Source organism: Salpingoeca rosetta (assembly GCF_000188695.1).
Source record: "Salpingoeca rosetta unplaced genomic scaffold supercont1.15, whole genome shotgun sequence".
In the NCBI taxonomy this organism is placed as follows: domain Eukaryota; class Choanoflagellata; order Craspedida; family Salpingoecidae; genus Salpingoeca; species Salpingoeca rosetta.
The window spans coordinates 1,088,813-1,102,825 of record NW_004754919.1 but is presented as its reverse complement, the minus strand read 5'-3'; the positions used below and the strand labels follow the sequence as shown (position 1 = coordinate 1,102,825).

The 14,013-nt window shown below is 56.1% G+C and overlaps 5 protein-coding genes across 5 annotated transcripts in view; 2 read left to right on the top strand and 3 right to left on the bottom strand.

Annotated features, from left to right (window-relative positions):
- PTSG_12384 (uncharacterized protein) overlaps window positions 1-307 on the bottom strand; it is a 5,449-nt gene extending 5,142 nt beyond the window's left edge. The window contains exon 1 of the mRNA XM_004992875.1: window positions 154-307. Coding sequence (XP_004992932.1) covers window positions 154-272 — 119 coding nt within the window. The 5' untranslated portion in view covers window positions 273-307. The remainder of the gene's footprint in view (window positions 1-153) is intronic.
- Window positions 289-2,283, top strand: PTSG_06038 (inner membrane protein). The gene has a single exon (XM_004992874.1). The coding sequence runs from the start codon at window positions 294-296 to the stop codon at window positions 1,899-1,901; it is 1,608 nt and encodes a 535-aa protein (XP_004992931.1). The 5' UTR covers window positions 289-293; the 3' UTR covers window positions 1,902-2,283.
- Window positions 2,284-2,425: 142 nt separating this feature from the next.
- Window positions 2,426-4,771, bottom strand: PTSG_06037 (histidinol-phosphatase). Its single transcript, XM_004992873.1, has 4 exons — window positions 4,215-4,771; window positions 3,970-4,047; window positions 3,260-3,775; window positions 2,426-2,852 (listed from the first exon to the last, which is right to left on the bottom strand). The coding sequence occupies exons 1-4, from the start codon at window positions 4,299-4,301 to the stop codon at window positions 2,583-2,585; spliced, it is 951 nt and encodes a 316-aa protein (XP_004992930.1). The 5' UTR covers window positions 4,302-4,771; the 3' UTR covers window positions 2,426-2,582.
- A 297-nt stretch (window positions 4,772-5,068) lies between these two features.
- PTSG_06036 (uncharacterized protein) lies at window positions 5,069-9,837 on the bottom strand (the record flags this gene model as incomplete). Its single annotated transcript, XM_004992872.1, has 15 exons — window positions 5,069-5,178; window positions 5,469-5,603; window positions 5,766-5,840; window positions 6,260-6,388; window positions 6,646-6,723; window positions 6,988-7,104; window positions 7,347-7,405; window positions 7,639-7,737; window positions 8,021-8,107; window positions 8,282-8,334; window positions 8,593-8,731; window positions 8,994-9,241; window positions 9,310-9,368; window positions 9,582-9,664; window positions 9,824-9,837. The coding sequence occupies 15 exons, from the start codon at window positions 9,835-9,837 to the stop codon at window positions 5,069-5,071; spliced, it is 1,485 nt and encodes a 494-aa protein (XP_004992929.1).
- A 588-nt stretch (window positions 9,838-10,425) lies between these two features.
- Window positions 10,426-14,013, top strand: part of PTSG_06035 (uncharacterized protein) — a gene marked incomplete at both ends in the record, with an annotated part of 12,441 nt that continues 8,853 nt past the window's right edge. Inside the window, 12 exons of the mRNA XM_004992871.1 lie at window positions 10,426-10,486; window positions 10,646-10,687; window positions 11,020-11,079; window positions 11,180-11,239; window positions 11,346-11,408; window positions 11,562-11,806; window positions 11,937-12,036; window positions 12,125-12,593; window positions 12,784-13,048; window positions 13,174-13,204; window positions 13,327-13,555; window positions 13,880-13,999. Of these exons, the coding sequence (XP_004992928.1) occupies window positions 10,426-10,486; window positions 10,646-10,687; window positions 11,020-11,079; window positions 11,180-11,239; window positions 11,346-11,408; window positions 11,562-11,806; window positions 11,937-12,036; window positions 12,125-12,593; window positions 12,784-13,048; window positions 13,174-13,204; window positions 13,327-13,555; window positions 13,880-13,999 (1,745 nt within the window). The remainder of the gene's footprint in view (window positions 10,487-10,645; window positions 10,688-11,019; window positions 11,080-11,179; window positions 11,240-11,345; window positions 11,409-11,561; window positions 11,807-11,936; window positions 12,037-12,124; window positions 12,594-12,783; window positions 13,049-13,173; window positions 13,205-13,326; window positions 13,556-13,879; window positions 14,000-14,013) is intronic.

Genomic DNA, 14,013 nt, shown 5'->3' with positions numbered 1-14,013 from the left:
ACACACACACACACACACACACACACACACACACACACACACACACACACACACACACACACAGACACACACACACACACACACACACACACACACACACACACACACACACACACACATGCACACACACAAAGACACAAAAGCATCACGTACGGTGACACATCGCCAAGGTGAACGGTGGCTGTTGTGGTGGCGTCCTGGATCACCTCTGCTGCTGCTGCTGCTGCGAGTGCCACCAGCACCAGTGCAAGTCCTGCCTGCTGTGGCGCCATTCTGAGTTTTGCGTTCGGGGAATGCACACACAAAGCACACAACGAAGCAACAGACAAAGCAACAGTGCTCATGCACACCACCATTCACCACACCATTCACCACACCATTCACCCAACATCATGCTTGTGCTCGGTGTGCGTGTAGCGCGGCTGGCGACCAGCGCTGGCCAATACAAAGGATACAAGGCGGTCGTGGCATCTATTGCTGGACGGGCAGCAGCAGCAGCAGCAGCACCAACGATCGCTTCACAGCACAGGCTCGCGTCGTCGAGTCGTAACAATCAGGAAACAGCACACACTCCGTCTGCCAAGCAACAGCAGCAACAAGAAGAACAACAAGATGAAGCAGTGCCGACTGCGGCGCCCACCATCCAACAGCAGGTGGTGCGCGCGATCCCCGGGATCGTGGCCTGCGGCGCGGTGATGGAGCTTGGTTTTGCGGCGGCAGACCAGTTGGGACAGGTGCTGCTTGCCGTGCAAGGGATTGAGGGCGCTGGCAAGTCACCCATCTCCGGCATCCCGCTGGCCATCATCATGGGCATGCTGATTAAGAACAGCCCGCTGTGGTCTCGCGCCGCGCCGCTGGGGCCTGGCATTTCCTTCTGCAAGGACAAGCTGCTCAAGGCCGGCATCGTGTGCGTGGGTGCGAAGCTGTCTGCGCTGGAGGTGGCCGCTGTTGGCGCCGCCGGTGTGCCTGCGGCCCTGGCGGCCGTGAGCGTGGGCCTGCTCACTGTGCCGCGCCTCGCCCGCGCGTTTGGCCTGCCGGAGAAGATGGGCGCGCTGATCGCCACGGGGACCAGCATCTGTGGCGTGACAGCCATCTCCGCGCTCTCCCCGGCCATCCGCGCCACGCAGACAGACACGGCCTTTGCCGTGGCCAATGTTGTGGCGTTTGGCACCATCAACATGCTGCTCATGCCCTACATGGCCCACGCGCTGCTGCCAACCAGCGAACAGGCGGGCATCTTCCTTGGCCTGGCTGTGCACGACACAGCGCAGGTTGTTGGCTCTGCACTCACATACCAGCAGCTTTACGCCGACGACGTGGCGTTCCAAGCAGCCGTTGTCACCAAGCTCTCCCGCAACATGCTCCTGGTGGGCGTGATCCCCTACATGACTTGGGCCTACGCAGACAAAACCAATGGTGGCAACGGCAGCAATAGCAGCAGCGGTAGCAGCAGTGGCGCGGGTAACAAGGTGCCAGGTCCAGCGGCAGCTGCAACAGCAGCGGTAGGAGCGGCAGGAGCTGCAGCCTCAACGGCAACCACGAGGTCAGCGCTGCACACGGTGGCACACAACCTGCGCAAGTATGTTCCGTCGTTTGTGATTGGCTTTGCCAGCATGTCGCTTGCGCGCTCCATTGGCGACTACACGCTGGCCGAGGCCGGCATGGCGTACGGGCTGCTCGACAAGGAGGCGTGGCGGCAGGTGGTCAACACAGTGAGCGGGGACGTGGGCTCGCGGGTGCTGCTCGGCACGGCCATGGCGGCGGTGGGGATGTCCACGTCGTTTGCGGGCCTGCGCAGCGTGGGCTGGAAACCGTTTGCCGTGGGCCTTTCTGGCGCCGTTCTCGTCTCCGGCACGGGCTTTGCAGCCGCGCTCGCTCTTCCCGCACTCGCCGGAGCATAGCAGCACGTGCGCCGTGTGGGTTGTGTGAGTGAGTGAGTGAGTGAGTGTGTGTGTGTGTGTGTGCGCGCGTGTGTGTATGAGTGAGTGAGTGTGTTGTGTGTGTGTGCGTTGTGTGTGTGTGTATGTGTGTATGTGTATGCGAGTGTGTGCGTGTGTGCGCGCGGCTGTTGTGGGGATTATGTGATATCTCCCTGTACTTCTCTGACCTGTCTTTGGCTTTGTGCATGTTCGTGGTCCCCTTCGTTTCCTATCTCCTCCCCCCTCTCTGTCTGTCTGTCTCCCTTATCGTGGCAGTGCGTGTGCGTGTGCCTGTACTTGACGTTGCAGCGCGCAAGCTGTTGTGTTGCATTCGGCGATGCACCGATAAACGAAACCGAGTGGCTGGCAGGGTGGATCGTGTCGTGGAGCATGTGAGATGTGGTTCTAGGCTACGTGATGTGATGTGACGACGTGAGTGCAAGTGGCGATGAGGAAGCTGCGCTGCTCCTCAGCAGCTGGAACATGACATTGACGACAAGCAGCATGGAGGGGGGGGGGGGCAAGCAAGGAAGGGGCACACATCGCAAAGAGAGGAAGGAGGGAGGGGGAACGACAGGGTTGCTTACGGCAAACAAATGAGATGGATAGCACACTCGTGACTGCACGAGGTCGTCACACAGCATGAGTTCGCATGCACCGGCGTCACTTGGAGGCTGTCTGCCCGGTGTTGTCCGTTGCCACCACGTGCCCTTCCTTGCCGTCTTGCTGCTGGCAGTGTGTGTCGAACCAGCGCCGCCAGTCCGTGCACAGGTGTGCCAGGGCGGGCTTGCCTTCGTCGGCCTCAAGGTACCAGATGGCGTCCACGCCGAGGGCGTCCAGATACGCGGGGAGCGCGGCATAGCACGTGGCCACAAAGTCGGGGCAGTGGCTGTCGCCGCTGATGGTGAAGCGGGCTCCGCGCTGCGCAATGCGCTGGTGGGCGGTGGGGGCGTTGGACACGAGTTGGGGTCGAGTTGGGGGGGGGGGGTGGAGGAGAGGGAATGAGTATGGGTGTGACAAACGTGTGGCTATCGAAGCCAGGACGAATGGATGGAGGGTCGGACAAGGAGACACACACACACACACACACATGGGCATGTCGCAAAGAGACCCCTTCACACAGACAGACAGACAGACAGACAGACAGACAGACAGACAGACAGACAGACAGACAGACAGACACAGACACAGACACACACACACACACACACAGACACACCATACACACACATACACAGACACACACATACACACACACACACACAGACACACACATACACACACATACACACAGACACACACATACACAGACACACGCGCACGCAATGATGGCATCGTACAAGGGCGAGGTCGGCGTGTGGGTAAGGCCCCTGGAGGCCCTTGCGAAGCGCTGCAGTGTTAATCTCAAACAGGCAGTTGTGTTTGACGGCGGCGTTGATGGCGGCATCGGCAGCAGCCAAGATGCGCTCCGTGAGCGGCTGCTGTGGTCGCAGCAGACGAATGAGGTCAAAGTGGCCGACGACAGCAGGCTTGATGCCCTCAATCATCTCCTTGACGAGCTCGAAGTAGCGCACGAAGAGCGCCTCCGTGGAGCCGAGCTGTTTCTCCACGCGTGCAATGGTTGGCTCATCAAAGTCGATGGGAACGCCATTGACGTGGTGCACGGAGCCCACGCAGTAGCTGAGCGAGTACTTCTGCATCAGGTGCAGTGCATCTGCCACGGACTCTGGGCGGCACATCTCCGTCTCAAAGCCGATGACGAGGTGGATCTTGTCGGCGTACTTTGCCTTGACGCGGCGTGCTTCCTGCACGTAGGCGTCGAACTGCTGCTCCAGATCGGCGGGTGTCATGCCCAGCTACATATTCACGTGAACACAACAGGACAGCGCGGTAGTGGCAGATGTTGCTGTGAGGAGCAGCAGCAGCAGCTGCACGAACGTGTTGGCCTCATGTACCAACACACACACACACACACACACACACACACACACACACACACACACACACACACACAGGCATAGACGCACACACACACACAATGAGCACGTACCTCCTTCTCTTCGGGGTACAAGTGCTCGTCACAGTAGCGAGGCATATGCTCGGAAAGGCCGAGGTGGGTGAAGCCCAGCTGCATGCGCATGACAGTCGCAAACAAACAACTGTGTAAGCTCGAACAGAGGCACAGTGACAAACAGACAAAGAGAGAGGGAGAGAGCACAGAGCATACACACACACATATACACATATGCACACACACATGCACACAACACATGCCGTACAAACGCGAGGGCGAACCTCGATGGCTGCGAGCACGTTCGCCTCAAGCGTCTCTGCCGCATGCTTGCAGAACTGCCCGCTGTGCGAGTGGTACGAGAACACCATGTTTGGTCGTCTGTGGTTCCCTTCTTCGTTTCAAAGTGTACGTGTGCGTGCACGCGAGGCGAGTGGTGCGTTGTTATCGTGTGTTGCAACAAGAGGCGAAGCAGAGGACAGGGACATGTGCGTTCTCACTTGTTTCATCCACATTGACCTCTGGTTCGGTTCGTGACTGGCAATTCAATCAAAGAGGACGCATACAAGAGGGCCAGCGGCAAATGGAACGGCCACAACACAACAACAAGCAAGCAAGCGAGCAGGGAAGAGGCGGGGGGGGTGTGGTTTGTCGGCGCTACCTGATCAAAGCAAGAAGTGAAGCAACGTGGTTGCTTGCTTGGTGTGGGTGCGCTGATGGTGGTGGAGTGCGCAAGGACTCGCGGAGGACAGCAACAAAGTGGTGGTTGCGCACTTTCACGAGGCACGCAATTTGCAATTTGCAATTTGCAACGGCTGTGTGTGTGTGTGTGTGTGTGTGTATGCTGTGTGTATGCTGTGTGTGTGTGTGTGTGTGTGTGTGTGTGTGTGTGTGTGTTGTGTGTGTGTGTGTGTGTGTGTGTGTATGCTGTGTGTGTATGCTGTGTGTGTGTGTATGCTGTGTGTGTGTATGTATGTTGTGTGTGTGTGTGTGTATGCTGTGTGTGTGTGTGTGTGTGTGTGTGTGTGTGTGTGTGTGTGTGTGTGTGTATGCTGTGTGTGTGTGTCACATCACATCACATGTTGCGACATGGGAACACCCATTGCACCATCAGCAACTGTGGCGATGACGACGGTGATCACGATGATGGAGCGTCTGCTGTTGCTTCGTCCGCGCTTGCGTCGTCCGGGAAGATGCGGCGCGCGTTCTCGATGGCATACTGCGTAAACACGTTGATCTGGCCCATGGCTACACGCAGGCAGCAGAAAGGCAACGAAAGGGGGCGTGAGGAGCGAAATGCGGGAGACGCAGTGGTTTGAGAAGGGGGAGGGGGGAGAGGGAGAGGAGTGTCTGCACATACAGACAGACAACATACACACACACACACACACTCACTCACTCACACACACACACACACACACACACACACACACACACACACACACACACACACACACACACACACAGACACACAGTGTCGCGCGCCCTGTCGCTTCTGTCCATCCATCCCACCCCGCCCTCCCTCTTTCCAAACGCACTTGCGAGGTTAGCAGCCATGTCGCGGGACCAGAGGAGATTTGGGCCAATGACGATGGCCAAGTTGGAGGCGGTCATCTTGTTCTCCTCGCTGCGCTCAGCAATGTCCTTGAAGAACAGAAACAGGCACCGTGCAACTGGTCGCATGCGCGTATGTATGTGCAAGGTGCTGTGAGCGTGGTGCTTGCAAGCGCGCTATTTGTTTGTTTGTTTTTTTGTTTGTTTGTTTGTTGTTGTTGCTGCTGCTGCATGTGAGGTGTGTGTGTGTGCTGTCACACAGGTCGCTTCATCCAACTCACGCGCCAGGTTGCGTGGCGGCAGCGTGTGGAAGATGTCCTTTGTTTGCTGTAGTTTCTCCGCAGAATCTTCCATGCCTGACAACACGTACACAAGTAGATGTGCGCGTGGTGCGTGTGTATGTGTGAATGCCGGTAGCGTTACGTCGAGAAGTTGGAGGAAGCGCTGCATGCAGGAATGGGCACATGCAAGGACACGCAGGTACAAAGAAACACAATCACAGACACGCGCACGCGCACGCACGCGCACACGCACGCGCACACACGCGCACGCGCACGCGCACGCACGCGCACACGCACGCGCACACACACGCACACACAGACACACACAGACACAGACACACACAGACACACAGACACAAACACACACACACACACAAACACACACACAGACACAAACACACACACACACACAGACACACAGACACACAGACACACACACACAGACACAAACGCAAAGACGTGTCCCCCAACCCCCGGCCCCGATGGGTACAAACCTGAGATGGCGAGGACCTGTGCGAACTTGTCGTGTGTGAGGAGCGGCTCCGGCAAATCGCGCAGAAACGTCTTGACAATAACCGCTGGGATGTGGATGTCCGCGTGCGCCGAAAAGTCAATGGCCGCACCTGCAGGAGGGAATGTGGGTGAACGTGTGGATGAAGGTGTTCATGAACGTTTCGATGCAGGAGTTCATGAAAGCGCGTGAATGAATGTGGTGTGCTGGTCATGGCGGGAAGAACGGGGCAAATCCTGTCGCCAGGCAGATCAGACCAGCAGGCAAAGCAAACGTGCCCAGAACGTCCGGCAGCAAAACAGTTTAGCGCAGAGGCAATGACACACGCGTGCACGGTCAACAAAACCAGCGGCAGCAGAGAAGCCGCACCTTCGTTTGCCTGCTGCTTGAGCTCCTTGATGGTATTGGCGTTGGCAGACCGGCGGAAAATGCCCTCAACGTCCATCCCTGGCCAGGCAGTCGCGGCCATGGGCAGGTGATGAGAACCGAAAGGGGGGGGGGACAGGGGAAAGGGAATTAGAAGGGGGGGGGGTGCAAGGGGAGATGAAATTAGAAAGAGGGAGGGGCAAGGGGAGACGGACGTACATAAGCAGATAAACACAGAGATGTGCAGAGACACACACGCACACCCACGCACACGCGCGCACACCCACACAGATACAGACACAAACACAGACACAGACACAGACACAGACACACGCACACACACACCGTGAAGCCTGAGGTGGTTGATGGCTGCGGCGATGACGGCGGGAAGACCGGAGTCCTCGTCCATGGCCGTGATGCAATCAAGCGATTCCCCAAACACGCGCGGCCCAGTGCTACCGGCTGTGGTCAAGGGAAGAAGAGAGGAGAGGGGGGGGGGGATGGTGACGCAGGTCAAACGAAATCACGAGGAAATGGACAGAAGAAAACACGCATGTGTACACACACACACACACACACACACTCAAACGTGCGTGCGTGGTCAGGAGTATACGGATGCACGCAAGCACACGAACTCACACAAGACATGGAAAAACCACAAACGCGTCCACGTGTTGACACATTCACACAACCGCCTCACCAACCTGTTTGTGCGCCGGAGACGGTGCGAGTGCGTTTGCTTCGACGCTGCTTCTCATCGTGCCTGACAACACAACACGAAAAACACCGAGCACACAATGTTGAGAGCATGCGCGACAGCGAGGCGCAGAGAGCAAGACAGTCTGGCAGACAGCTGAGAGGCAGAACGATGAACATAAAGCGTCGCGCAAGGACACATGCACACACACACGCATGTACACACATACACACATACATACATACATACATACATACATACATACATACATACATACATACACACACATACACACGTACTCCTTGACAACGTCGGGGATGTGGAGCTGGTCGATGTGGACATGGCTCTCGAGCGCAGACAGCTCGTGGATAAATGTGATCTTGCGGCCAAACTTCTTGCTGTGACGACCAGCACACGCACACATATGCGATGGCGCAGACTCACGTCCGTGAACACGCGACATGTGTGTGTGCAGCATGTGCAAGCCATCATCGAAGGTGCACAGTCACAGGTACAGAGGAACTTGCGACAGAAAGACAGCCACGAACACATACATACACGCAGCCGCACACACACACACACACACACACACAAACACACACACACAGACACACACAGACACACACACACACACACACACACACACACACACACACAGAGCTGCGCTTCCCTCGGCCTCACCTGATAAAGGGGCGAAGAATGGTCATGACAGTCCGCACAAACATGGTCGCATGCACAACGTAGAGCGCCTTGAGGTTCTTCTTGTACCTGCAGCCATCAACCACACGCGGAGCAGCCAACAGTGGCGTGAGTGCGCTCGTGCACATGTAATGGGAGTGCCCATGCACATCAAAGACACAAATCCAGCAACTCCCATGTCCACACAAAACGAAAGGGGGGGGGGAAGCGGGTGTTGCTGAACCGAAGTGGCCATGCACGCACTTGCGATCGAAGCTGAAGTAGACTTTTCGCAGCCAGTTGAGGGAGGGTTTTGTCTGCAGCAGAAACAACAAACAAACGTGCACACAACACACACATAGACAGACAGACAGACAGACACACACACACACACACACAGACAGACGGACGGACGGACAGACAGACAGACAGACAGACACACACGATCGTACACACACGAAGACAGTGATTCAAGATAACGCAGTAGCAGAGTGTCAACCAAATGGAGACAGGCAGTGAAGACAGACAGCCAGCGTAGATTGGCAGCCAAAGCATCCACACCGACACACAGACACCGACACCACAACTGTCGTCCACCCAACCCTGTACCCACACCCTCGCAGGTTCCCACTGACATCGCGGGAGAGGCCGTGGTGGAAGTAGATGATGGAGTAGTCATTCTCCACAATCGCGTCCATTGTCTTGACCATGTATCTGTTGTTGCCGACACACCAAAGTCAGACGAAGCAAGGAAGCGAGCGGGCAAGCGAGTGTGTGTGAGTAAGATAAAGAGAGCGAAAGAGAGAGAGGGTTGCCTATGAGTGCAAGAGGTCACCTCGCTGCCCCACCACGGCACACTACACGCACAGCCAAGTGACATCACAGTGCTATCATCACAGTCCCCTTGCAATTACACAGACAGACAGACAGACAGACACGCAGACACACAGACACAGACACACAGACACACGCCCACCTGAGCATCTTGTCGTGGAGGTTGTCTGCGCGTGGGGGAAGCTTACACGCGTAGAAAACAAACACGGGTCGGCTCTGTCGATCGACACCCGCTGTGCTGAGCACACCCAGGCTCTCAATGTCGGAGAAGTCCTCCTCCTCTTCCTCGTGTTGTTGCTGCTGGTCCGCTGTTGTGGCTGGTGTTGCCTTTGCGGCAGTGGATGCCGCCTGCGGTGGCGCTGGCCTCGGTGGAGGCACCTTCTTCTCACTCTGCACATACCAGCAGGGACAACGTGTCGTCAGGTGTCAGCGAAACATCGCAAGCAGCTGAGGGATACCCGCAATGACACCCTCAGCATGGCAACAGGGCGCCCCGTCGATGTTGTCATAGCAATTGCTGCATACATGCACATGGATATTCATGGAACCAAAACACAGACCGCCTCACACACACACACACACACACACACACACACACACACACACACACACACACACACACACACACACACACACAGAGACACACACACACACACACAGAGACACACACAAGCTCACATCCACACACACACACACACACACACACAAACAAATTGTAACGTTTGCGCACCGCGTATGGTCGGGGCGGAGCGGGGCGCACGGGCTGCTTTGGGCGCGGCACCGTGCTGCCTGCTTCCGAGGAAGAAGCGGCTTCTGCATCAACTGCAATACCGCAAGAACATTCCCAAAGCAAACGAAAAGAACACAAACAAAAAGCACACGTGGAAGGATGTGTGGCATATCAATAAGCGAATAGGATCGATGTCCCAATGAACCCGCATGCAAGTCACACACACACACACACACACACACAAGAGGAGAGGCATGTTGGGTTCGCGTGCCTGTTGCTGAAGCGTCCTGTGGCTCTGTCACAAGCTCCTGGTCTGCATCATCCAGGAGATCATCCTCCTGCATGCATGGCAGTCATCAAATCAACACACACACACACACACACACACACACACACACAAAACAAAGGTGCATCAGAAAGCAAGCATAAGTGCAACACTCACAACGAGAGACGCTGGCGCAGTTGTGACACGCACTTCATTGTCACCCCCTTCTTTTCCTTCCTCCCCTCTCGTTTTTCCTTTGCGCTTCTTACTGTCCTTTCCACCCAGCCAGCTTACCGGCAAGTCGTGCAGGTGTGCGTCGTCGTCCATCGTTGTTCTCGGTTCGGTTCGTGGCTGTCTTCACTGCAATTTATGGTGTCGATCCGTTGTGTCCGGGCAAGTGCGTCTGCATTCCCGGTGGCCCACTCACCGCTCCTGAGATTGCTCCCCACCACACACCCAATATTCTGCCTTTTGAAAAACGTGTCTGACCCAAATAAACATTTTTGCAACGACCCCGTCCTCCCCACCACACTGCACAACCCCACTGCCCTCACCCACCAACCCCTCCCCACTCCAACGATGGCATCCATCCACACCACTCCCGATCAAATCTCTCCTGAAGACTTGGTCGATACCCTCGGTGCGCACTTGTCATTCCCACGTCTCTTGCCCACAAAGAACAGCCTTCATGTGGTGTTCAAGTCTTCCCCTGCCTGGCTGTCCCTCACATGATCGCTTGACTTCACACAACAACCACCCTGACCTCCTCTTTCGTCTGTCCGCGACCGCATCACTGAAGAGTTACTGCCTCTGCCCGACGAATCCGCCAATAACACACACGGTGCGCAATGGCCCCACCCTGCCTGTGTCCGTATGTGCATGAGTGTCTATGTGTGTATCTCTCAGTGATTATTTGTGTGCGCCTGTGCGTGCGTGTGCGTGTGTTTGCGCTCTTGCGTGTGTGTGTGTGTGTGTGTGTGTGTGTGCTTGTGCATGTGTTGCGCTCTTGTGTATGTGTGCGCTCTTGTTTGTGTGTGTGTGTGTGTGTGTGTGTGTGTGTGTGTGTGTGTGTGTGTGTGTGTGTGTGTGTGTGTGTGTGTGTGTGCTCTTGTGTGTGTGTGTGTGTCTGTTCATGGTTAGCTGCATGCGCATGTGTGTGTGTGTGTATCCCAGGGACTGAGTCACAAGTCACAGCCACGGCGCAACAACACCAGGCAACTATCGCCACCCCGGGTACGAAACAACACTCCGTGTGCGCCTGTGTGTGCGTGTGTGTGTGCGCGCTCTTGTGTGTGTGTTCATGGTTAGCTGCATGTGCATGTGTGTATCCCAGGGACTGTGTCACAAGTCACAGCCACGGCGCAACAGCACCAGGCAACTGTCGCCACCCCGGGTACGAAACAACACTCCGTGTGCGCCTGTGTGTGCGTGTGTGCTTGTGCGCTCTTGTGTGCATGTCTGTTCATGGTTAGCTGCATGCGCATGTGTGTGTATCCCAGGGACTGGGTCAGAAGTCACAGCTGCGACGACACAACAACACCAGGCACATGTCGTCACCCCGGGTACGAAACAACACTCCGTGTGTGCGCTCTTGTGTGTGTGTGCACTCTCGTGTGAGTGCGCTCTTGTGTGTGTGTGTGTGTGTGTGTGTGTGTATGTGTGTGTGTGTGTTTGCGCTCGTGTGTGCTCACGCCACTTGTCGGCGATTTCACTAGACACGAAACCTTTCGAGTGCCCAGCGTCTGGCTGTAGCGCCCGCTTCACTCGTTTCGACTCTGCCAAGCGTCACATCTGCACGTCGCACAAAGGTGCTGACGTTGCTGACCTTCTGCAAACGTTCAAGAATAACAGCAACGAGGTTGCCATTGTGTACCCATGCCCCGAGAACACATGTACACAGACCTTCAGCAGCAGACAGGCGCTCTCCAGGCACCAACTACGCGACCACGGAAAACAGAAGGTCAGAATCTGGTGGTGATTGTACACGCTTGCAGCGTGTGTGTGTGTGTTTATGCGTGCGTGTGTCTGCGCTCTTTTGTGTGTGTATGTGCGTGTGTTACTCACCAGCGGCGCTCTGCCCTATATGCCAGGCGCGTGGTCATTTTCAGTGCCGGAGCGGTTGCGCAGATGCTGCGTTTTGTACCGCGAAGGAACTCATGCAGCATGTTATTACGGATCACGACGCCTCATGTGAGTATTTGATTGTGGCCTGCCTGTTGTCTCCGATCCTGTGTTTCTCATCAGCAATGTCTCTCCTGCCCGACGTCGTTCGTTGCAGGTTGTGTCGTGCGTTACTACGCCTCGTGGAGCAGGTTCGAGTCGTGCATCGCCGCGGCAGAGTGTGACGACTTTGCCCTCGTCGATTACGTCAAGCGTGACCACACCTGCTGCTTCCCACCAAAAGCTGCCGCGTGGGGCCTCGAACATGTACAGGTGGAAGAAGAATTCGTCCGGACGTGCTCTCGGCATGGCAATGAGCGACCATATCAGGGCACAATCCGCGCTCACCGTGCAAAGGCGCCAAAACCTGTTGGGTGTTGTCCAGCAATGATGTGGGGGCAGGTCTGCAAAGGCGGGCGAGTGCGGGTGGTGATGTTCAACTACCACTCACATTCGAAGGACCTGCGTCACCTACAGCTGCCAGGCGTGTTTCGTGCAGAAGTGGCACGTCTCCTTCGTGTCTCGGCGTCTTACACGGCCATTTATCATCAGGTGAAGGCGACCTTTTCCTCGCATCCACGTATCAGGTTAGATCGATGCGGTGTCTGTGTGTGTGTGTGTGTGTGAGTGCGCGCGTGAGTGGGTGAGTGAGTGAACGAGTGTGCGTGTGTGTTTTTGTGTGTGTGTGTGTGTGTGTGTGTGTGTGTGTTCTCTGCCTTGCGTGTGCTTGTGTGTCAGTGCACGTTCTTACCGTCTTTGTCGTGCTTGCGTGACTAGCATTTTCAAGCAAGCGCATGTCTACAACGTTGCTCAGGAGTACGAGCCTGGGCGCTTTGATGCGGATGACGCCGCTTCTGTGTGGTACGCTGCACAAATCTACAACAAGGAGGCTGGCGAGCACACCCCGGTCATCACAGCCTTGAAGCTTCAAGGTCAGGAGGCGTTTGAGTTTGGCGGGCCTGAACAGCGCGCCTCAGGCGATTTCCCGCAAGAGTCACTATTCATCCTTGTGCAGACTGAGTGGCAGCGACGCGTGCTCAAGGTGTGTGGTGCTGAGTGCCGTGCTCGCGTCTTGAATCCTTGCATGCATGGTCAATGATGTGCACCGCCTTGCAACACATGGGGCACTCTGTTGACTCGTGTCGTGTTGGCGTGTCAATACTGCAGTGTGTCGCCAGCCTTGTGCACGTGGCTAATGGTAAGCGTCTCGTCATCACTTCCCATGCATGCTTGTTCTGTGTTTCCTTAGGAGTGTGGGCATCGTGGCATTTTTCTTGACTCAACACATGGCACAAACATGTACGACCACCCGTTGATTAGCGTGGTGGTCGAAAGCGTCTATGGATGGGGAATACCTGTGGCGCACGCCCATTGTGAGTCACGAGACGATCGGCGTCGTCGCACACTTTCTACGGAAAGCGGTTGCAGACCACGGTATCACTCCATCGGCCGTGATCACGGATAAGACATTTGCCGAAGGTCGCGCCGTGGATGAGGCACTTCCCAACTCTCGCTGGCTTCTTTGCCAGTTTCACGTGAAGCAAGCTTGGTGAGAGATCGTGTACCTCTTGCGCGACGCCGTGTGTGTGTGTATGTGTATGTGTGTGTGTGTGTGTGTGGCTCCGTGTGCGTGTGCGTGCGTGCGTGTGGCTCCGTGTGCGTGTGTGTGTGTGTGTGTGTGTGTGTGTGTGTGTGTGTGTGTGTGTGTGGCTCCGTGTGTGTGTGTGCTTCTCTGTCTGTGTGTGTGTGTGTGTGCGCGTGTCTATGCGTGTGCATGTACGCGCGTGCGTGTATGTTCACACATTCGTGTGCTTTACCTGCTGACGCGGCACTCTGATACTTGTCTGCAACGGCGTTGTGGTGTGCGTGACAGGCTCAGACACTTCAGCTCCAGATCCAAGGATGGGCTGTCGCCGGTGAAGGACTTGGAGGAGCTCATGAAGTGCTCAACCATCCAAGATTTCGAGCGCGGCAAGCGACTTTTCTCGGAGCGGTACAAGGATGACC

Coding starts and splice junctions, on each gene's coding strand:
- PTSG_06037 (XM_004992873.1), bottom strand. CDS start 4,301: ATGGTGTTCTCGTACCACTCGCACAGCGGGCAGTTCTGCAAGCATGCG. Junction 3,776..3,969: donor TGTACCCCGAAGAGAAGGAG/GTACGTGCTCAT, acceptor GTGAATATGTAG/CTGGGCATGACACCCGCCGA. Junction 2,853..3,259: donor CACACGCCGACCTCGCCCTT/GTACGATGCCAT, acceptor ACCGCCCACCAG/CGCATTGCGCAGCGCGGAGC.
- PTSG_06038 (XM_004992874.1), top strand. CDS start 294: ATGCACACACAAAGCACACAACGAAGCAACAGACAAAGCAACAGTGCT.